Genomic DNA, 23,170 nt, shown 5'->3' with positions numbered 1-23,170 from the left:
GTAATGCTGTAATAAAGTTTACAAATTTGTGTTGGCCCACATTCAAAGCCATCCTGGGCCACATGCGACCCATAGGCTGTGGGTTTGACAAACTTGATTTAAGTAGAAGTTGGAATAACATGGGGTACTCTCTGGATGTTGGGGGTAAAAGCTACAATTTTATCTATTTGGACCCATTAGAATTTCCAGCAGGATCTGGGCATAAAAGCTGCAACTAAAAAAAAAAATTGCTGTAGAGATAGGGTCTTGCTATGTTGCCCAGACTTGCCTTGAACTCCTGGCCTTAAGCAATCCTCCTACCTTGGCTTCCCAAATTGTTGGGATTACAAGCGTGAGCCACTGTGCCTGGGTGGGGGTCTTATTTTTTTCTCTGGAAAAAAAAAATCCCCTTCCCCTTCCCTTTCTTAACAGGGTCTTGCTCTGTCACCCAGGCTGGAGTGCAGCTGCACGATCTTGGCTCACTGTAACCTCCACCTCCCACCTCAGCCTCCCCAGTAGCTGGCATTACAGGCGCGCACTACCACGCCTGACTAATTTTTGTATTTTCAGTAGAGACGGGGTTTCTCCATGTTGGACAGGCTGGTCACAAACTTCTGACCTCAAGTAATCCACCCACCTTGACCTCCCAAAGTGCTGGGATTACACATGTGAGCCACCGTGCCTGGTGATGTTTTTCTTTAATAGCAAAATGTATCAGGAAAAGCTTGAAAAATGCAGAATACAAAATACAGAAAATACAGCTGAGAACCTTTATGAGAATTTCAGTCATCAAACCGTGAATCTCAGTTGCCCTATCTCTCCATGTCTCTTGCGTGCGTGTAGGTAGATAAATGGTGTCTAGGCTTGTGGGTATGCATGCATAGACGGTCCTTCTGGGGTACTCTTAAGGGAATTTGGCTCCTCAGGTGCTCCTAGCTCCTAACCTCACCCTTCTGCATGTGTCCTGTTTCTGAGAATGGCCCTGAAGATGAGGGAGTCTTATTTTTGAATGAGCAGCAGTTTCAGGACCACAGAAACCAGGACTCCCTACAATGAAGAAGTTTGTTTCTTCCAGGGCTAGAGCATTGTGGAGGTGATTTTTCAAGTCTTAACACCATGCTATTATGACATCATTGAAACTGAGACAGGGTGAAGACATTTAAATGGAAATATTTATTTTCTTAAAAGTATAGCTTAAGTTTCCCTCTCCAAGTTTGAGAAGGAATATTGGGAGGAAACGGGACAAAATGACACAGGCATTTGGACATTCACTGCAAATCCTAGGGCATCGCTGCAAAGTATCCTGGGTCCAGTTCCAGTTTAGGAAACCTCACAGCCTTTTTTCCAGTCAGACAGGTCTCTGCCCTCACAGTGTTTCTTCCAGCCTTGCCTGAGGACGAGAGGGAAGCAGGAGCAGCAAAAAGAAGCATGACAATCCAAATCGTGTTAGTTTCAAAGTCTACAGAAATTAACCAAAATCACCAGCGGAACCCTGAGTTGGGTTTCATTTGCTTCTGAGATTCAAGGGTGCTGTCATTTTGCCTTGTTCAGACTTTCCTGGTTTTCTCCTAGCCATTGTTAGCTTCAGCAACAAGCAATCGACTTTTGTAAGGATGGGTCATTTCATTACATACCCACATCTCTGAAAATTCGGGTTCTCTGAGTGGGTGGCCGGCTGGCAATGTTCCATAGGACACAGCAGCAGGGAATGCAAAGTCCAAGACTCAATCCTGGGGACACTTTCTGCTGATTTACCATGACCCAGACCTGCTCGCTTTCCTCTTGCTGCTGCTCATTCTCTTTCCCTGCAAAATGTTGCTGTAACCTTCAAAATCTTATCCAAATCTAGAGCAAACTCAAGCTTTTTTTTTTTTTTTCCTCTGTTGAATTGACTCAACTGACCCTTTCCAAGTCACTTTAGAACATACCTTTCTCCATTGTTTGGAATATGTTCATATGAAAAGCAATTGCCAATTATCTTAACCCAATCCCATCTCTCCTCTCCCCTTCTCTGTACTACCATGTTCACTGCACATCTGCACACCAATGGAGGAGAATTTATACAAGGTCTCATTCCATTGGTTGGACCACCCTGTGGAGGTGAGTTTGTCAATTCCACGATAACTGTGATAAATACACACACTAGGTTTTGCCCATGACAGCCCAAGTCTCCCAAGGAAACACTCTTACCAATAGTTCATTCCCTGTGTCTCTTTAACAATTTTCCTGGCACAGATAATCGCATCTGTGAGGTCATCAGTGATCAAGGCTGTAAAAGACAGAAGACATCGGGGTTTGGTGAGACTTTGTTGTTGGAGAGGGACCTCAACTCAACTTTACTTCACTTTTCTCAGTCTTTTTGGATCAAGAGGGTTGGAAGAACTATGATTTTGCCTGCAAAGCCACAATCTCATTTTTGTTAAACTTCTTCAAAAAGAACTTTTTTTGTTGTTTTAAGACCACTTTCATCTTGCGCTACCTGAAGTTTCAGAGGAAGAGCCCGATCCTGAAGGCTTTTTAGAAATGTGTTTAGAGAAGATGCCATGCAAGAATGTTTTTTATGTCCTAAAGAAATACGTGCAAGTCAAATGTGGTGGCTCAGACCTGCAATCCCAGCACTTTGGGAGGCCAAGGTAGGAGGATCACTTGAGGCCAGGAGTTTGAGTCCAGCCTGGGTAACATAGCAAGATCCCATCTCTACAAAAAGTAAAAAATTAGCCAGGTGTGATGGTGCACACCTCTAGTCCCAACTACTTGGGAGTCTGAAGTGTGAGGCTCACCTGAGCCCAGGAGGTTGAAGCTGCAGTGAGTTGTGTTCACACCACTGCACTCCAGCCTGGGCAACAGAGTGAGACTCTGTCTTCAGAAAAAAAAAAAAAAAAAATGGCACATAAGACAGCATAGCACAGTGTTTTCTCTATTTGGGTTAGTTTGACATATAAGATCTCTTTAAAGGTAAATATTAAACTTTTGTATATTATCATTTCAATTTGTGCCTTAAAAATTTTTTATCCAGGGATTTTTTGTTTTTTGTTTTTTGTTTTTTTTTTTGAGACAGAGTCTTATTCTGTTACCCAGGCTGGAGTGTAGTGGCACAGTCTTGGCTCACTGCAGCCTCCGCCGCCTGGCTTCAAGCAATTCTCCTGCCATAGACTCCCCAGTAGCTGGAATTACAGGTGTGTGCCACCATGCTGGGCTAATTTTTGTATTTTTACTGGAGATGGGGTTTCATCACATTGGTCAGGCTGGTCTCGAACTCTGACATCAAGTGATCCACCCACCTTGGCCTCCCAAAGTGCTGGGATTACAGGCGTGAGCCACCGCACCCGGCCTAAGGTGTTTTTCATATGCAGAAAGTTTTAAGTCAAACACATCTATCTCTATCTTTATTGCTTTTCTTTTTTTTTTGAAGCAGGATCTCACTCTGTCACTCAGGCTGGAGTGCAGTGGCACGATTATAGCTCACTGCAGTCTCAACCTCCTGAGCTTAAGTGATCCTCCCACCTTAGCCTCTCAAGTAGCTGGGACTACAGGCATGTGCCACCATGCCCAGCCATTTTTATTATTTGTATTTTTTATAGAGAGAAAGTTTCACTATGTTGGCCAGGCTGGTCTTGAACTCTGGGGCTCAAGTGATCCTCCTGCCTTGGCTCCCAAAGTGCTGGGATTACAGCCAGCACTGTGCCCGGCCATTTATTACATTTTCTATTGCTTCAGACATAACATATCTTTTGATTGAAATGTATTATTTGATATTCTTTAATATTCTTTAAATGTATTATTTGAAATGCATTCTTTCCTGCTTGCCTGAAAAGTGGCCTCAGAATCCTTCTCAACACAAACATGACAGAAAAACGCAAATAAATTTTAAAAGTCCATCATTTCTGTTGCAATTTGGGTCTCCAGCAACAGATACTGCGATGGGCTTGGGGTGCTAGATATTCCTCAGGGATCCACACCTATGCAAGGAATGGGATGCGGGGGAAGCAGGATGGGCAGACGGAGATGTCCATTTGTGATGCAGACCCAGCAATTCCTCGGGCAACCCAGCCATGAGCTCCCGAGTGAGTACTGCCCATCGGAGTGGCCAAAGACGGGCCCACATGCCAGGTCTGCATGCCTCTGCCTCACACGTCACTGGGCGTGGGCCACCCCGGAAGGGAACAACCTGCACCTGAGGCCGATCCTGAAGCAGGTGGCAGGTCCTGTCTGCTCATCACATAACTGCAGCAGGGGCGGCATGTCTTCCCTCTGGAAGGCTCATCTCCATGACCACCACAACCACCAACCAAGGACAAAAATACTCAAACCACTTGATCTCATTTCTGCTTGTCAATTACACAAAAGTTTTTTTTTTTTTTTTTTTTTTTTGAGAATTGGGTAATGCTTGATATTGACAAGGGCACAGAGAGGCAGGTTCTCTGGATGCTTGCTGGTGGGAGTATAATGGATTCAGCGTCTCAGGAAACCAACATAGCAGCATGTGTTTAGAGCCTTAAAGAGGTTTTTATCCTTTTATCTAATAATTTCTCTCTCTAGATCTATCCTAAGGAAACAGTCATAATGCTAGATAAATATTTCTTTACAAAGTGGTTTACTATAGCTTTATTTACAAGAGTTAAAATGAAAAAATCTAATTGCCTCATAATCAGTGATATTCAAATTAATCATAATACCTTCATTTAATAAAATAAAGAGCCGTTTAAATCATGTTTTCCCAGGATGTTTTATAACATGGGGGAAATGCTCCCAATGCAATGTTAAGTTCCCAATATCATAAATATATCCATTGAGAGCTGTATTGGCCAATGCCAATATGGCAGGCATTACTTACATGTGACAATTTACATTTAAATTATATTTGTTGACAGATGAATGAATAAAAATATATTTATATAGAGAGTGGAATATTATTCAGTCATGGAAAAGAAGGAAATGCTGACATTTGAAGCAGTATAAATGAACTGAAGGACATCGTGCTCAGTGAAGGAAGGAAGACCCAGAAAGACAAATACCACATGATTTCACTCATACACAAAATCTATGAAAGTTGAACTCATAAAAGCAGAGAGTAGAGCAGTGGCTGGTGAGGAAAATGGGGAGATGCTGATGGAAGGGTCCAAACTTTCAGTTATAAGGTGAGGATGGTTTGGGGATCTAATGTACAATATGGTGACCATAGTTAATTATACGGTACTGCTTACTTGAAATTTGCTGAGAGTAGCTAGGCACGGTGGCTCATGTCTACAATCCTAGCACTTTGGGAGGCCGAGGAGGGTGGTTCACTTGAGGTCAGGAGTTTGAGACCAACCTGGCCAGCATGGTGAAGCCCGTCTCTACTAAAAATACAAAAATTAGCCAGGTGTGGTGGCGCACACCTGTATTCTCAGCTACTCAGGAGGCAGAGGCAGGAGAATTCCTTGAATCTGGGAGGCAAAAGTTGAGATTGCATCACCGCACTCCAGGCTGGGTGACAAAGCCAGAGTGTCTCTCTCTCTCTCTCACACACACACACACACACACACATACACACACACACACACACGCGGTAACTATGTGAGGTGATGGATTTGTTAAACTTGATTGTAATAATCATTTCACAATATATACAAAAATCAAATTATCATGTTATTTACTTTATATACATACTATTTTGATTTGTCAATTATACCTCACTAAAGCTGGGAAAATTAAAAACTATGCATTTTAATTAATTAACATCAAACATAATTAAAACTTTAGTTCCTTATTTGTTCTAGCTACATTTCAGATACTTTATAGCCACCCATGGCTAGTGGTTCTCATGTTTCACAGCACAGATGGAAGACATTTTCGTCATCATGGAAAGTTCTATTAGACAGCACTGGTTTAGGAAAAAAAGATAGTCGTTAGTTCACTAATACTTTAAAAAGGATTGGCTCTTAACTGTGAGATCACCTATGCTCTTAAGTCTTAGCTGCGTATTTTCTAAAATTTGTTTACAGTAGAAATGCACTATTTTTGATACCAGAAAAAAACAATTAAAAAAAATGTTAGTATAAAATGTTGCATTTCAATAGAGCATTGTAATACCAGATTATTTTGTTAACTCTGTTGAAAGTGGAATTTTCCCTCGAGCATGCTATTTCCCCGAGTTGCTAATTTTGTGGCTTTCTCAGTTCGGCTTAACTAGAATATAAAGGTAGTGACAGATTTCTTTTAAGCAAATTTATTCTGAATGTGACTTAATTTTTATTTAAAACAAAATTATATTAACCAGGAGAAAAACTAACAAAATATATCATCTGTAAGAGATAGCAATTGAAACAACATATGCAAATTCGCTAGCATCTGGTTTACAGTTCTACAGTGAAAACGAAAGCTGTATCAGCTTATAAAAGTCTCTTGCCTATTTTCTCAAGATATAAATATTTCGGATAATAGTACCTATTACTACTAGTTTACACTTTATAGAAATCTTACTGTATGTCAGGCACATGTTAAATCTCTTCACGCAAAATCTCCATCAGTCCTCTGAAGAACCATTTCTGTGGGTACCATTTGATCCCCATAAACCGAGGTCACACACCCAGATAATGAGCCTGTATTCTGATAGAGGGCTTAAATTCTGTTCCTCTGATCTCTTCTTCCAACAGAGGCCACTTAAGCAAAGATTCTTGCTCATAAAACACTACATGTTAATAAAGTTGATAATTAAAATATACTTTATTAATTTTTCATGTAATTATCTATGAGGTTATCCAATTTAAGCATTTGGTACCTGATACATGTTCAGATTACTTAGAGACACTTTATTTCGGGTGCGTAAACGCTTGATAAATGCTGAGGCCCTGTGGTTTGTGTTTGGAAGTGGTCTAGCATATTTTCTGGGAGATGTGGGTTTGGGGCTGTCTCTAGAGGTTGGAGGGACACAGATTATATAATACATAGTGAGGAGGAAGCAGATCACATTGTATTATTCTGGGATTGGAGGTCATCCCAGGCATGTACAGAAAGAGCACATTTTGTGCTGGGGGCAGGGCAGTTTGTGGCAATGCCCCGTAAGGATTTCTGGGAGGGTCGGGCCATGCAGGACCAGGAAGGGGACACCGAGTACAGCTGTTTGTAGCCTTCTGTTTTGTTAGAGCATTTTGTTGCACAACTGGGATGTTTTGAAAGTTGGACTTGACTGAATTTGCTTAAGAAAATACGTTAGGGAAAGTAGGGGCTGGGAAATCAAGAGCTCGCTCCCGACCCCCAGCCCTGAGCACTGAGGTGTCGTTACAAGAAATAGCCACAGAAGGGCAGCAGAGGGGCAGAAATGAGTTAAGATGGCCCTTTTTAAATGAGGACTCGTGCCAATAATTGTTTCTGCTCAATTTACTTTAAATAGACAATTCTGTCCAGTCAAACATGAATAAAGAAAGGGTTATGTTGAACAGCAAAGAATCGTTTATTCTTTCACATCCAACAGAAAACAGCAACAATCTACACAAAAAGAGCTTCAGTCCTATTTTCAGTTATGTTAGTTCTACTTCTAAGTATCTCTGTCTCTCCTCAGCATCCTCCTGCCTCCCAAGTGAAATCCAGCAGCCACCACGCCCTCGATGTTCATCTCTTTCCCCCGTGAGGTGACGAAGGCCAATTCAGATACCAGGGCGATGAGAAATAAGATTAATATAAGTGCACTAGACTAGATAGAGAGTCAGTAATCATTTTTTTCCTCAAATGTTCTTATTTTAATGACATCTGTGCTGTTGGGGAAAATACTGTCATCACATCAGGCATTTTGTATACTGTGTGTATGTATATGTGTAGGTATATGAATGTGTGTGCTTATGTGTGCTTTGTATATACGAATATAGCATCAATTTTCTGTCCAAATAGTTTGGGGAAAGTAGGCAGGAATTTTAGGGACACAATTTCGAATTAGAGTGAGGAGATTGTCTAGCTTCAGAACATGGGCATGGGCTGGGTGCAGCAGTTCACGCCTGTAATCCCAACACTTTGGGAGGTCAAGATGGGAGGATTGCTTGAGCCCAGGAGTTCGAGACCAGCTTGGGCAACATGGCAAGACCTTGTCTCTATTAAAAGAAAAAAAGAAGAAGAAAATGAGCATGAAGTGTATCTATACTGTATATGCATATAATGTCACGTACTTTGTAAACATACCCTAATGCTCACTTTCTTTCAGGTTCCCATGACAAATGTCCCTACTTCTATAATATGTGGGACAGAATGACATTGTTCTAATGAAAGCCTCTCTGGCCTGAGGCTAAGGGAGGCCTGCCATGGAGGGCAGTTAGTCTATAAAACCAACATCTTGCTTTATATTTTAAGGCTATCCCCGAAAATCCCATGCTCTTCACGATAAGAAAACAGATATGAGTGTCCTTTTACCTCTGACCGTGAACCATCCAACACTTTAATTTCTTAGAATCTAAGATTGTCTTGCAGATAGACCCCTCCCCCAGACTTCCTTAATTGGAATGAAACTGAACAATATTAAATTAGTAATCTGCATTTAAAGTCAAACATGACCATGATGGAGTCACAGATTTATCTTCCCACTGTAAACAACTAGAAAACTAGACAAAATAGATGAAAAATTGTTTTCAGACATTGGACAACTGGCAATGCAGGATCATGGTCTTTGAGAGAGAGAAAAACACAGTGAACCCTGTGATTGCCATGACTTTCTGCCCAGAGGAGCTCTGCAGACCAGGGAGGTAGAACCAGGCAGGGGATGGCCATCTCAGAGGAGGAGACAGACATCAGACGCCAAGGCAGCTCAGATTTTGTGAAGAATACCTGGGAGGCAGGAGCTACCCAGAAGAAGAGCAGCAGAAATCTGCAAAGGGATTCTACCCAGTCGTTGACTGAAGGCCAAACTGGGTATGCATAGGCAAAATTCCACAGGGCTAGGCAGAGAACTACCCCCGGGAGCGGGACAATTACAGACCTCACTCGGGACTGGAAGACATTTGATTTCTGACTAGCGGAGGGAATAGACCTTGCTGAATCCTCAGCACATTCAAAAGAGACACTGGATGCGTAGTCATGCCTTGGAAGTGGGACTAAACTAGCCCTACCGTAAAGACTACTCCAGAACTTCACTAACAAAGTTTAAGAACAAGTCTTAAAAGGGTTAAGCCGATCAGAGTAAACTTAACTGGTTGGCAAAAGAAATTCAACACTCCTTAAAAGAAGGCAGTATAATCTAGACACTCAACAATGTTGCATATGAGGTGGGATAGGTAGGCAAGGAAGCAACCATGTCCTCGGGAATGGCAACTGTGGTGATTGTCCAGTCAACATGGTAAGCCTCAGCATTCGCACTGTAGGCCAGCTCATTCAAACAAAGCTGTCTCCAGAAGGGAATTTCCCTAGGGAACATGCGCATTTTGACTTTACCTGTCCTCAGACTGACCCTTTGCTCATTATAATAATAAAAAACACACTCCTGAGTGGAGATTTAAGATGCTAATGACACATGCAACATATGAACAACCATGTACAGCTGCTACGCAAATGCACCAAGAGGTACGCCCAGAACATGCTTATTAGCAACACCTCTTTCCACCTGTTTATGAATAATCATGGAAGACTCCCATAAAGGGAGCATCCCTCGCACTGGCCTTTGCTGTCTCATCCTTATGAGCAGCCTGCCCTGAAGTCTCTCTCATGATATACTGTCCATTCTGCACCTAACTTTCAAAATATTCTTTTTCTTTTTCAATAAATTAGTCTATGCTACATCTCCTGTGTCTCTTGTTGAAATTATTTTAAACTAAGAAGACAATACTCGAAGACTCACAACAGCCATCAACACATACACTGTATGTATTCAATAAAAAATAAGTCCTTGTGCAGAGGCAGGGAAATGTGACACATACTAGGAGAAAGATCAATCAAGGGCAAGACCCAGAAATGACAGTTGATTCCATAGCAGATAAGAATTTTAAATCACTTCTTATAAACATGTTTACATACATTGAAGACTTCAAGAAAAACATGAATAAAATGAAAGACACGAAAGTTTGCCTAACACCAAATGAAAAACACAGTATCTGAAAAGAAACATCCGATCAAGAAGCTTAATAGATTAGCATTAAAAAAAAAAAAAAAGTAACAGCAAACTTGAAGACATAACAATGGAAACTACTGAAAATAAAACACAAGGAGGGAAAAAGGCTAAAAACATGAAGAGCCATGGTGATAAATGGGACAGCATCAGCAATCTAACATATGTGCCATTAGAATCCTTGAAGGAGAAGAGTATTAGAAGAAAGAATGACTGAAATGTTTTCAAATGTAATGAAAATTATAAATTCAGGTATATAAAATGTTAATGAATACCAAGTAAGATAAACACAAATATCACACATAATCAAATTGCTGAAAATGAGTGACAGAGAGAAAATCTTAAAAATTCCTAGAGAAAAAAGACATATTACATACAGGGGACAAAGATAAGAAGATCATTGGTTTCTCATCATACACAAGGAAGGCAAGCCAGAAGGCAATGGAATATCTTTAACAATTTGAAGCTGAGCGTGATGACTCACAGCTGTAATCCCAGTGCTTTGGGAGGCTGAGGATGAGCCCAGGAATCTGAGACCAGCCTGGGAAACATGGCAAGACCCTGTGTATTAGTCCATTTTCATGCTGCTGATAAAGACATACCTGACACTGGCCAATTTACAAAAGAAAGAGGTTTAATGGACTTACAGTTCCACATGGCTGGGGAGGCCTCACAATTGTGGCAGTAGGCAAGGAGGAGCAAGTCATGTCTTACATAGATGGCAGCAGGCAAAAAGAGAGCTTGTGCAGGGGAACACCTGTTTTTAAAACCATCAGATCTTGTGAGACTCATTCACTATCAAGAGAACAGTGCAGGAAAGACCCACCCCCGTAATTCAATCACCTCCCACTGGGTTCCTCCCACAACACATGGGAATTATGGGAGTTACAATTCAAGATGAGATTTGGGTGGGAACACAGTCAAACTGTATCACCCATCTCTACAAAAAATAAAATAAAAATCAACCAGGCATAGTGGCATGTTCCTGTGGTCCCAGCTACTCAGGAGGCTAAGGTGGGAGGATTGCTTGAGCCCAGAAAGTCAAGGCTGCAGTGAACTGTGATCATGCTACTGCACTCCAGCCTGGACAACAGAGCAAGACCCTGTCTCAAAACAGCAACAACCTGAGAGGAGAACAACTGTCACCCCAGAATTTTATATGTAAAGTAAATGTTCCTCAAAATCAAAATAAAATGGAGATATTTTCAGACAAACAAAAGCAGAGAGAATGCTTGCTAGTAGACCTCTAGTCTAAAAACACCAAAACCAAAACCAAAAAGAAGTTAAAGAAAGTTCTTTCAGCTGAAAGAAAGTGATATCAATTAACTACTTCCCCAAATAAATCCACCAAAGGAATGAAGAGTGTTGGAAATAGTAAATATATAATAAATATTATAGAATCTTTTTCATCATTTACAAATTTATTTAAAAGACAGTTGTTTAAAGCAAAGATAGTATAAATGGATTGTGAGGTATATAAATATAGAAGAAAAATGCATGACAGCATGGCACAAAGGATGGAATGAATACTGTTAAGAAACTCATATGTTCTATATGAAGTGGTGTGTTATTTGAGGATAGAATGTAATAAGATAATGATGCCTATTGGAAACCCTAGAGTAACTACTAAAAACAAAATAGAGATATAGCTAACAAACCAATGGAGGAAATGAAAGAGAATAATAAAAAATGTTTTTTGAAAAATCAAAAGAAGGCAGACAAAATGGAACCAAGAATAGATGCCATAAACAGAAAACAGAATAGCAAGATGGGATTTAAAACTAACCATATCAATAATCACATTAAATGTAAATGTAAATGTAAATGATCTAATCAAGGTTCCACAAAGTATGTCCCACAGGCCAGCCTCCTGTTTCTGTAAATAAAGCCTTAATGGAACACAGCCAGTCCCATTCATTTACATACTTTCTATGGCTGTGTTCACACTCTGTCATGGTTGAGTAGTTGCAATCAAAACCATACGGCCTGAAAAGCCTAAAATATTTACCATTTGGTCCTTTAAGCAAATATTTGCTGACCTATGGTTTAATCATCCTACTGAAAAGCAGTAATTACCAGAATGGATATAAAAGCAACACATAACTATATGCTATCTATAAGAAATTCACTTTAAATATAAAGACACAGATGGGTTAAAAGTAAAAGGATGAAAAGAAAGATATTATGCAAAGACTTCCCCAAAGAAAGTGAGAGTGGCTTATATTGCTATCAGATAAAGTAGATTTCTGGATGAGAAATAGTACCAGAGTTAAGGAGAAACATGGACTCCAGTGACAAAATGGTCAATTTGCCACGAAGACATAACAGTCCTCAATGAATATGTGCCTAATAACAAAGCTTCAAAAATGGACAAGACTGAAAGGAGAAATAGACAAAACTAAAATGATAATTGCAAATTTCAATATGTATCTCTCACTATATGATAGTTCTAGTAAGACCTATCTAATAAGTTCTAAGTAAGAAAATCAGAAAGGAAATAACAGTCATTTATAGAACATTTACCCACCAAATATAAACTAAACATTTTTTTTCAAATGCACATTCACCATAAGACACATTTGCAGTGCTGTAAAACAAGGTTAAAGACATATTAGAGGTTTGAAACCATATAGACCAGGGATCCCCAACCCCCGAACCACAGTTGGATACCAGTCCATTGTCTGTTAGGAACCGAGTTGCACAGCAGGAGGTGAGCGGCAGGCAAGTGAGCTAAGCTTCATCTGTATTTACAGCCACTTACCATTGGTTGCATTACCACCTGAGCTTCTTGTGATCCAACCTCCTGTTGGATCAGTGGTCGCATTCAATTCTCATAGGTGTGCGAACCCTATTGTGAAGTGAGCATGTGAGGGATCTAGGTTGCACGGTCCTTATGAGAACCTAATGCCTGATGATCTGCCACTGTCTTTCATCATCCCCAGATAGGACTGTCCAGTTGCAGGAAAATAAGCTTAGGGCTCCCAAAGATTGTACATTATGGTGAGTTGTATAGTTATTTCTTATATATTACAATGTATTGATAATAGAAATAAAGTGGACAATAAATGTAATGTGCTTGAATCATCCTGAAACCAACCTCCTCCCTCTGGTTCATGGAAAATTTGTCTTCTGCAAACTGGTCCCTGGTGCCAAAAATGTTGGGGGCTGCTGATATAGACCATATTCTCTGACCGTAATGAGGATTGAGGTGTAACTAGAAATCTATAATAAAAGCTCATCCTGGGATCATCCTTCACAATCAGGCTGGGCATTCCTCTTGCCTTTCTCTCTTATTGAGTTCCTTGTTTCCTGAACCATGTCTTCTTCTTTATTGTTTTAGTTTATCCTTTTGGTGCAGCATGTTTTCCTATAGTTTTGTGAGAGATGGTGCATGGGAGATGAGCTGAATATGTCATCTTTGCCCTGATGGATCCACTCTCTACCCTTCTCTATCCTGCTCTGTGCACTGAGAGGTTGATGCACACAGTTGCCGTCAATGGTCTCCCATGTCCTCTGACTTCTGAAGGGGTTTAAATAAGAGTAGGCATCAGCAGGGAAGGGACAGAGGAAGGACACTGAGGTTGGGATATACATATAATATCTTCCAGCTTTCTTTCTGTGAGGTCACTCAGCACAAGTCACATCCCTTGAAAGAAGGTCTCAGATCCCAGAAGGTTGTCCTCTCCCTGCAGATCCTTTGTACCTTGGTGATGGTCATAGTTCTCTTTCCAGTCCTCATTGGAGAAGGGCGTGATAATAGCCTGTGATTCTAATCCCTTACTTCATTATTGCTGTGTTTTTTTCTATGATTTGATCAGATTTTTGTAAGTAAGTCTTTAGTAATATTCTCCTCCAATTACTCAGTTTGTGTTTGTTCTGTCTTCCAGCCAGGATTCTTTATGATACAGGAGGTAAAAAATTTAACAACTTGGTTCTCTGAAAATGTACTCATTATATGCTGAAAATGTATTGATCATTTGGTAGCACAGAACTTTATATTGGAAATGGTTTTCCCTCAGAATTTTGAAGACTTTTTCCATTTTCTTCTAGCTTCCAGTGTTGTGGTTGAGAAGTCTGATGTCACTCTGATGCTTGATTTTTTTTGTATGGAACTTTTTTTCAAATGAAGCCTGTTGCATATTCTGTTTTTCTATAGTGTTCTGAAATTGCATAAGGATATTCCTGAGTGTGAGTGTACAATAATCAATTGTACAGTAGTTTCTCTTTATCCAAGGGGGATACATTCCAAGACTCCCAGCAGATTTCTGAAATGATGAATGGTACCAAATTCTATATATACTATGTTTTTTAAGCCAGATAACTGAGACAGCTACTAAGTAACTAATGGGCACATAGTGTGTACAGTGCGGATATGCTGGACAAAGAAATAATTTATATCTAGTATGAGACAAGGCAGAATGGTGCAAGATTTCATCACACTATTCAGAATGGTATGCAATTTAAAAATTATGAATTATTTTTGGAATTTTCCATTTAATACTTTTGAGTCACAGTTGACCATGAGTAACTGAAACTATGGAAAGCAAAACTATAGGCAAGGGGTGACTGCTCTACTGGTCATGTGATGAACCTTACAAATTGAAATCACATGCTCTTTAGTTCTAGAAATGTTTTTTAAAGGTTGTGTCCTATCTATTGTTTCTCTTCTCTCCTGGTAAAACATATTTTTATATCCATTTATTTTATCATTCTTATTTATCCTATTTCCCACTAACCTCTTTTTTCATTCTGCTTTTAGAGAGATTTCTTCAATGTTATCTTCTTACTACTTTATTGAGTTTTCCATTTCTGTTATCATATTGTTAATTTCCAAAGGCTCTTTATTTGGTTCTCTGAATGTTTCCTTTTTCTTTTCTTTCTTTTTTTTCAAAAAAGACATCTTGCTTTGTTTTGTCCAAGGATCCTCTCTTATCTATCTGAAGATATTAATGATAGTTTTCTGGATTTGAAGTTTCATTTCCTTGCATAAACTCTGCTTTCAAAAAGTTTTATGTGTTTGGTTTTTGCCTCATTTTTTTCATATCACTGCCACTTCTCTGAAGTCTGGTGATCCTTGGCTCTCTGCAACTATTTAAGAGAGGGGCACTAAAAGCTGGCAGAGCCCTTTGCTCAGAGGTAGGGATTTTCAACTGTGGATCTCACTGCAGGGAGGTTTGACCAGTTTTGTTCACTGGAGAGTCCCACTCAGAATCATTAGTTATTTCCTTTCAATTTGGCCAGATCCCTAGAAGAAAATCTTCTCATCTAGAGAGTGTGGCCTGGCTGCCATCACTGTGGGGTCTGAGTGGAGAAGGTGGTTGAAACTATAGAAACTATAACTTAATCTCCCATGTCTGTGGTCTGGAGCTCTCACCCTCAAAGGTTGTTGAGGTCTCTCAGTTGAGAGGTTTTCTACTTTACTTGTCTAGAGGAAAAAGTCCCAGTATTCTGGCAGGGTGAGTGAGGGGCAGTCAGTAGGTGAATGCCTCAGGAATGGACTGGATGTTCTAACTACTCCTTAAGGGAACTTTAAATGTATCTTCCTGTTTGTAATCTGTCTTCATTCTAACTTCCAGAAGTAGCTAATGCTGCTGATTTCAGAGCTGTTTGCTGTTGTTGTTGTTGTTGTTATTGGTTCCATGTTTGCTTCTCAACTTTCTCACTGCTGGTTTAGGATTCAGATTTCTTTAATCACTAAGTTAGTCACCACTTGCCTCCTGCTTTCCAGCTTCTAAGTGTTTTAGTATTGTTTCCTCTTCCATTTATCTTATCTTGTATATGTGGATTTGTCTTTTTATCTTATTGATTCTCGAATCACTTTAGTATTAATTTAGTAGGACACCAAGAGGGAAGAGAGGGGTATTGGGTTTCTACTGCTGCCCTAAAAAGTTACCACAAACTTAGTGGCTTAAACACTGCAAAATTTCCCTACAGTACTGATGGCTGGAAGAGTGCCAGGGGATTCACAGGGCTGAAGTCACGGTGCTGACAAGTCTGTTTTCCTTTCTGGAGACTATGTGGGAAGATCCACTTCCTTGCTCACTTGAGGCAGAGTTCAGTTCCTTGTGGGTGTCAAACTGAGATCCTGTTGCTTGCAGGTTGTCACCTGAGGGCCATTCCAAGCTTCTAGGGACCACTCACACCCCTTGACTCATGGCCCCTTACTCCATCTTCTCAGCCAGCAATGATGAGTCGAGTCCCTCTCACACTTTGAATCTCTCTTTCTTTTTCTGTCATTGGAGCTCTCTCTGACCACAGCTGGGCAAGATTCTCTGCTTTTAAAGACTCATGAGATTAGATTGGCTCCACCCACATTGTCCGGGATAATCTACCCTGCCTGAGCTCAGATCCTTCCTCACATCTGCAAAGTTCCTTTTGCCTTGTAAGGTATCAGAGTGAGAGATTTCAGAGATTAGAGAGTGGACATTTGGAAGTTGGAGGCTCAGCCCACCATGGGAGGTAAATGCACACATTTAATCCTCATATTTAACTGAAAAACTCCATTGGTGAGCTCTTAGGGAATGCTAATAAGATTGACTGGGACAGGGAAGGGTTCAAAAGTCATGCCTATGGGAAAGTGAATATACTGAATGTTTTAGCTCAGAAGATAAGAAACCAGAGATGAGAATTACTTACAAATCATTTGCATACAGTTAATAAGTTTTTTTGTGTAACATAAAGCAAACTTGTTTTGAATAAACCCAGAAGGAAAAACTAGGATTGATATAGAAGGCTAGAAGAAGATAGATTTTGGCCTAACAAAAGAATGTTCTAAATTAAAGGCTGACCAACAATTGGGGGATCTGTCTCAGGAGGTAGTGATCATTCTTTATCAATGTTAGGGTAGGGACACTATGCTAGGTAAGTTCACATATTATTCAGTCGTTCAAACATTCAAACCCATATGCTGATTATCTTGTACAATAGCTCCCCCTTGTCTGCAGTTTCAGTTTCCAAGTTTTCATTTACACTCAGCAGTGGTTGGTTATTTTTATTAATATAACATATTTTGAGAGTGAGAGAGAAGGTGCTTACCTACTTTTATTACAGTGTATTGTTGTAATTATCCTATCATTATTGATTGTTGATAACATCTTACTGTGCCTAATTTATAACTTACACTTTGTCATTGGTATCTACGTACAGGAAAAATCATAGTATACACAGGGTTAGGTATTATCTGCAGTTTCAGGCATCGACTGAGGGTCTTGGGAGGTATCCCCCTTCAATAAGGGGGAGACTCCTGGATGTGGCAAAGAGAAGTTAAAACAGTTTATTTTCTGCTCTGAAAGAATTTGCAATAGAATATTTTATGACTCTCTCACTTCACTCTTGTTCCTCATTCTCTCCTTTTATTCAATAAACATTTATTGAGCTCTTGTAACGGCCAGCACCATTCTAGGCATTGAGGATACATCAGCAAATGAAACAGACCTCTCTGCCCTCAAGGAACTTACACTCTAGAGGGAGCACAGAGAAGATGCCTTTGACTGAGCTCTGCCCTCTGCCTGTTCAGCATCTCTTGCATCAGTCTTCTCCATGTCACCAACCATGACCATCATTCAGTCTTTTTGTGGCACTTAGCTCAATAACTGCAGTGACACTTAAATGGTGTCAGCTTTAATCCATCCCACACCCTGCTTACAGACTGATGTTGCTGAAGCAATGCTTAGTTAACTGACCTCTCTTGGTTTCCTCTTGCAGACAGAAATCAGTGAAAGCCTCTTAGCTTGGGTTTTTCACACTCAGGTGGTCGTTAGCCTCTCCACCTGCCTTTCCTGGAATTCCTCTTCGTGTCACTTTGTTACAGAAAAAACAAAAACAAGCCTCTCCCTACTCTCCGTTCATGCCCCACACCTTCCCCCAGGCACCTCTTTGCTTTTGCTGTTCCCCTGACCTGGGATAACTTTTCTCTATCTCTACCCAAATCTTCCCTATCTTCTGAGTCTCAGGTCAAGTATCACTGTGTTTACAGAATTTTCTATGATTTTCTTTTTTTCTTTTACTTTTTTTTTTTTTTTTGAGAATGAGTCTTGCTCTGTCACCCAGGCTGGAGTGCAATGGCGCAATCTTGGCTCACTACAACCTCCACCTCCCGAGTTCAAGCAATTCTCCTGCTTCAGCGTCCTGAGTAGCTGGGATTACAGGCGCCCACCACCATGCCCGGCTAATTTCTGTATTATTTAGTAGAGACGGGGTTTCACCATGTTGGTCAGGCTGGTCTTGAACTCCTGATCTCAGGTGATCCACCTGCCTCGGCCTCCCAAAGTGCCGGGATTACAGGGATGAGCCACCACGCCCAGCTCCATGGTTTTCTTAATACCATTGCTTTCCTCTGAAGCCCATGGCACTCAGTGCACTGCCCCTTACATGATTTAACTTCATGTAAGCACATATTCTCTTTTCTTGTCATGTCACATGAAAGTTCGGTAAAGCAGAATTCATGCCTGATGTATTTTGTTATCCTCAATGCTGTGCTCATGTGTATTTCTGGAATGACTAAAGTAGAAGACGTGAAAGTAAATTCTAGTTTAATTTCTAATGTTTAAGACATGTGGCTAGCTAAATATAGTGGCCCACACCTATAACTCTAGCACTCTGAGAGGCCAAGGCAGGAGAATCTCCTTAGGCCAGGAGTTCAAGACCAGCCCAGGTGGGACCCCATAACGAGACTCCGTAGCCAGACTCTGTCTATACGAAAAAAATTACAAAATAACTGGGTGTGTGCCTGTAGTTCTAGCTACCCAGGGGTGGGAGGATTGCTTGGGGCCTGGAGGTCAAGACTGCAATGGGCTGTGATCACATCACTGCATTCCAGCCTAGGCAACAGAGTGAGACACTGTCAAAAAAAAGGAAAAGGAAAAAGAGAAGAAAGAAACGTGAAGTGTATTCATCTTATTCTGCACAAAGGAGTACAAACGGCATCCTCTGAGCAAATTGCTTATGGAAAGCAGCCGGCAGGCAGCTTCCTTTTTCTTATTGCAGACATCAAATATCTCTAATATGAAAGGGCAGTAAGGTCATCTGTCCATCCCCCTGCTATAGTGGAAGGCTTCATAAAACTGTCCTACAAGGAATAAGTCATCTTTGGACAAGTCAGCTGCAAGATCCTGAGTGTCACCTTGGAAACTGTTGCATAATTTACCAATCTGGAACGACCTATTTGCAAACCTGAATTCCAAATTTTAGTTAAAGCAAAACGTGGTTGGTCATCCCACTGTCGGCTTTCTCGTCTAGTCCTGAGGATGGCATCGCTGAAAGTCAGAGCCTCACCTGAGCAAGCGACGTGGCAGTGGTTGTTCTCCTGCAGCTTTCCATGTCTGCACCACGTGAAGCTGTTGATCTGGAAGATGCCGTAGTCGATGCTGCCGTCATCCAGTACCCTCTGGGCCGTGGTGTTGTAGCCACTCTCGTAATATGCCATGCAGATCCCTGGAGGGGCAAAGCCAGAAATGCCACCAAAGGAAGTGCATTGTTTGCTCTAAGCCTGGTCTGAGGGTGAGTTTCCTTATCCCTGTTACCTGACTGCTTCCTCCCAATACTCCTTGGGGCGGAGTGGGTCAGGTATGCACCCAGGGGGCACACCGGGGGCACATTGGGGGCTGGGATGGCGCACCTGAAGCTGCACACCTAGTCAGGGACTGAGCTTAACCTAGACCAAAAGTCAGGTCCCGCCCCCCCGCCATAATGCCAGCAGAGGTGGCGTTATTTTCCCCTTCCCTGGCTGGTGTTGTAAGGGCAGGACTCCAGGAATAAGGAAATGAGGGCCGGGGAGGAAGGAGAGGAGACCCAGAGAGCCACAGTTAGGCCGGCAGCCCCCCCCCGGGTGCGGTGAGGGCAGAGCATCGTTAGCTGGGAAGACACAGCGGGGAGTGTGGCCAGGACTTTAACATCTCAGGGGAGAAGTCAAGACAGAAAGAGAGGAGGAAAGAAAGAATCTCACAGTTTCCAAGGCTGAAGCCCCAGTAGTTGTCCAGGCCAGCCCTCGAGAATATTTTTGCCAGTTTGCAGCGCGTGTAGATTTTGGACTCCGCGCCCGTGACCAGGCAGCCAATCAGGGTCAGAATAACCGCAGCCTTCATCCTCAGAGCCTGCTGGAGACAGAACCTGCCAACGAGCAGGAGACCCAGTCAGACGATCTTGATTCGGGAACTTTGAAATCCAGCCGTGGTAACTGTGCACAGCCCTGCCTAGATGCTGCCTGTCACTTTGGTCATTCAGAGCCACCATCAGGCAAAACCGGCCACTCTACAGTCCAGGGAAGGAATGTGACTGAAGGCTGTTTCCTTAGTGCTTTTCCATACAGTAACTTTCAAGTCAATGCTGTGTTCCCAGGGTTAAGCAAACAAAAAAATTAACCCTCCAGGTGAAAACCACAGGGGGCATTTTCAGGATTTCTATTTGAATTCTATGAATAAAGAATAGAATACAAGGGTGAAACATTCCCTAGACTGCTGACCCTTGAACAACATAGGTTTGAACTGCGTGGGTCCATTTATACCTGAATTTTCTTCTGCCTCTGCCACCCCTGAGACAGCAAGACCAACCCCTCCTCCTCCTCCTCCACCTCAGCCTGCTCAGTGTGAAGACAACCAGGATGAAGGCCTTTACGATGATCCACTTCCACTTAACAAATAGTGAATACATCTTCTCTTCCTTACGATTTTCTTAATAACATTTCATTTCTCTAGCTTACTTTATTGTAAGAATCCAGTATAGAAGACATAGAACATACAAAATACGTGTTTATTGGCTGTTTATGTTATCAATAAGGCTTCCAGTCAGCAGTAGGCTATGGAGCCGTTAAGTTTCTGGGGAGTAAAAAGTTACGTGCAGATTTTCAACTGAGCAGGTGTTGGCGTCCCTGACCCCTACATTTGTTCAAGGGTCAACTGGATGTGTAGAAACAGACACCCCATTTCACCCAGAGATGATGCCTGTGTGGAAAACTTTAAGATTTATTGTTCAGGGTTTATCGAAGGGTGAAGATTAAGCACCTACTCTTTCATTTTCTTTCTTGGTTCAGTTCCAAATGTGGGAGTGTTGCTTCCAAAGTATCAGTGCTTTTTTTTTTTTTTTTTTTTTTTTTTTTTGAGATGGAGTCTCTTGCTCTGTCACCCAGGCTGGAGTGCAGTGGTGCCATCTTGGCTCACTGCAAACTCTCCCTCCCAGGTTCAAGTGATTCTCCTGCCTCAGCCTCCTGAGTAGCTGGGATTACAGGTGTGTGCCACCTCGCCTGGCTAATTTTTGTATTTTTAATACAGATGAGGTTTCACATTGTTGGTCAGGCTGGTCTCGAACTCCTGACCTCGTGATCTGCCCACCTTGGGCTCCCAAAGTGCTGGGATAACGTGTGAGCCACCATGCTCAGCCCAAAGTAGCAGTGTTTTATCTTAGATGGCAAATGCATTGCTTTGCTAGGCTTCACCACCAGTGCTCTGGGGGGCCTCCTAAAAGTCTGGCGCCTGACTGGGGAGCAAGAGGGATGGAGGACGATGGCTCACGAAAGGAGGAAAGCACCTGGGGAAGCAGAGGGGCAATAAAGAGACCCCCGCGGAATCATCTGAAATGGGAGTAGGATCAAGGGCGCTGTCTCCTGCTGCCTACTGATTTTCCACAATCTCCTCCCCTCTTGAAATAATGTCTTCCCCAAATACAGCAGCCTTGCTGGGATGGGGCGAAGTGAAATTTCTGACACCTGCTCGGGATCCTGAACTTGATGTTCATACATATGTTCATCCCGTGTCATTTTCTGCACTTGCCTGGAAACTTCTCCAGTCATTAGTTTCTCTCCCTGGGGCTGGATTGAAAGGCTAGGCCCAAAACAGGGCTAAGTAGTCATCAGCAAGGCCACCGCACCAAGTAACAAGCGGGGCTTTAAGGTGACTAAGCAATAAGGTAAGGAACTGCATTGCATGAGGGGTATGTACATTACAAACGTGAATAGCAAGGGTGGGCAAACCAGGCCCACTTTTGTATGTAAACTTTGATTGAAACATAGCTACACCCATTTGGTAATATATCATTAGTGGCTGATTTCCAACTATAGTGGCAGAGTTGAGTAATTTTGTTAGAGGCTGCATAGACCACAAAGCTTAACATATTATTATCTGGCCCTTTTCAGAGAAAGCATGCCAGTCCGTGGTGTACAGCATTGTGTTAAGCTGTGAGGGACAGACAAACGAAGTTTAAGATGCAGAGCTAAGGCCAGGCACAGTGGGTGATACCTGTAATCCAAGCACTTTGGGAGGCTGAGGCAGGCAGATTGCTTGAAACCAGGAGTTTGAGACCTGCCTGGCCAACAAAGGTAGACCCTGTCTCTACAAAATATACAAAAATTAGCCAGGCATGGTGGTGTGCGCCTGTGGTCCTAGCTACTTGGGAGGCTGAGGTGGAAGGATCACTTGAGGCTGGGAGGTTGAGGCTATAATGAGCCATGATTGTGACACTGCACTTCAGCCTGGGCAGCAGAATGAGAGACCCTGTCTAAAAAAAAAAAAAAGAAAAGAAAAAGATGCAGAGCATGCAAATAAAGTTGGTTTCCATATCCTGCCTTAGAATTTTACTGATCTCAAACAAGTCAAAAGAAAACCCGCAGCATTTATAACCCCAAGTGTCATGTTCCACATCCTTCAAGAATCTGCCATTGCTGGTTCTCAGGGACAGGTGGCTTCATAAGAGTAATTCAGGTCTTACTGAAAAGGCAGATTCCTGGTGCCTGCCCCAGAAGCCGATTTCTCGGGTGAGTCTGCAGAAGAAACACTGCTCCACTTACTCAGTCGGTGACTGGCAGCTCAGGTGAGCGTCCTGTATCCCCTGAAGCCATGTCTGATTCTCACTAGGTGCAAGTAATCCTTTCCTAGCTCAAGAACTATTCTTTAGAATGTCAGAGAAAGAAAAATTCTTAATCCTTTGTTTCTCACCACCTAGAGATGCTAGAATTCTACTTCTTGGGACTAAAAGCTATATCATCCTGCATGCTTGTGTTCTGAAGCAGGTGATAACTGTGTTCTGGGGCTTAATACCTCTTGTTTTTTCTCTTTTCCCCTCAACAAACCTCCTCACTACACAACTTAGCCAGGGCCTCCCATCCAAGTGACAGTTCTTCTTTAAGGCAACAGTCTACAA

At 41.9% G+C, this 23,170-nt stretch overlaps 1 protein-coding gene across 1 annotated transcript; it reads right to left on the bottom strand.

Moving 5' to 3' along the window:
- Nucleotides 1–1,124: 1,124 nt before the first annotated feature.
- Nucleotides 1,125–22,903, bottom strand: LOC693706 (lysozyme-like protein 1). The gene is made up of 5 exons (XM_015146697.3): nucleotides 22,739–22,903; nucleotides 19,986–20,149; nucleotides 19,316–19,474; nucleotides 2,170–2,248; nucleotides 1,125–1,369 (listed from the first exon to the last, which is right to left on the bottom strand). Exons 2-5 carry the CDS (start codon nucleotides 20,122–20,124, stop codon nucleotides 1,300–1,302), a joined length of 447 nt encoding a protein of 148 aa, XP_015002183.2. The 5' UTR covers nucleotides 20,125–20,149; nucleotides 22,739–22,903; the 3' UTR covers nucleotides 1,125–1,299.
- Nucleotides 22,904–23,170: the final 267 nt, after the last annotated feature.

Source organism: Macaca mulatta, chromosome 9 (assembly GCF_049350105.2).
Source record: "Macaca mulatta isolate MMU2019108-1 chromosome 9, T2T-MMU8v2.0, whole genome shotgun sequence".
In the NCBI taxonomy this organism is placed as follows: domain Eukaryota; kingdom Metazoa; phylum Chordata; class Mammalia; order Primates; family Cercopithecidae; genus Macaca; species Macaca mulatta.
Note: the sequence above shows the minus strand (reverse complement) of the source record. Positions and strands in the feature narration are given on the sequence as shown.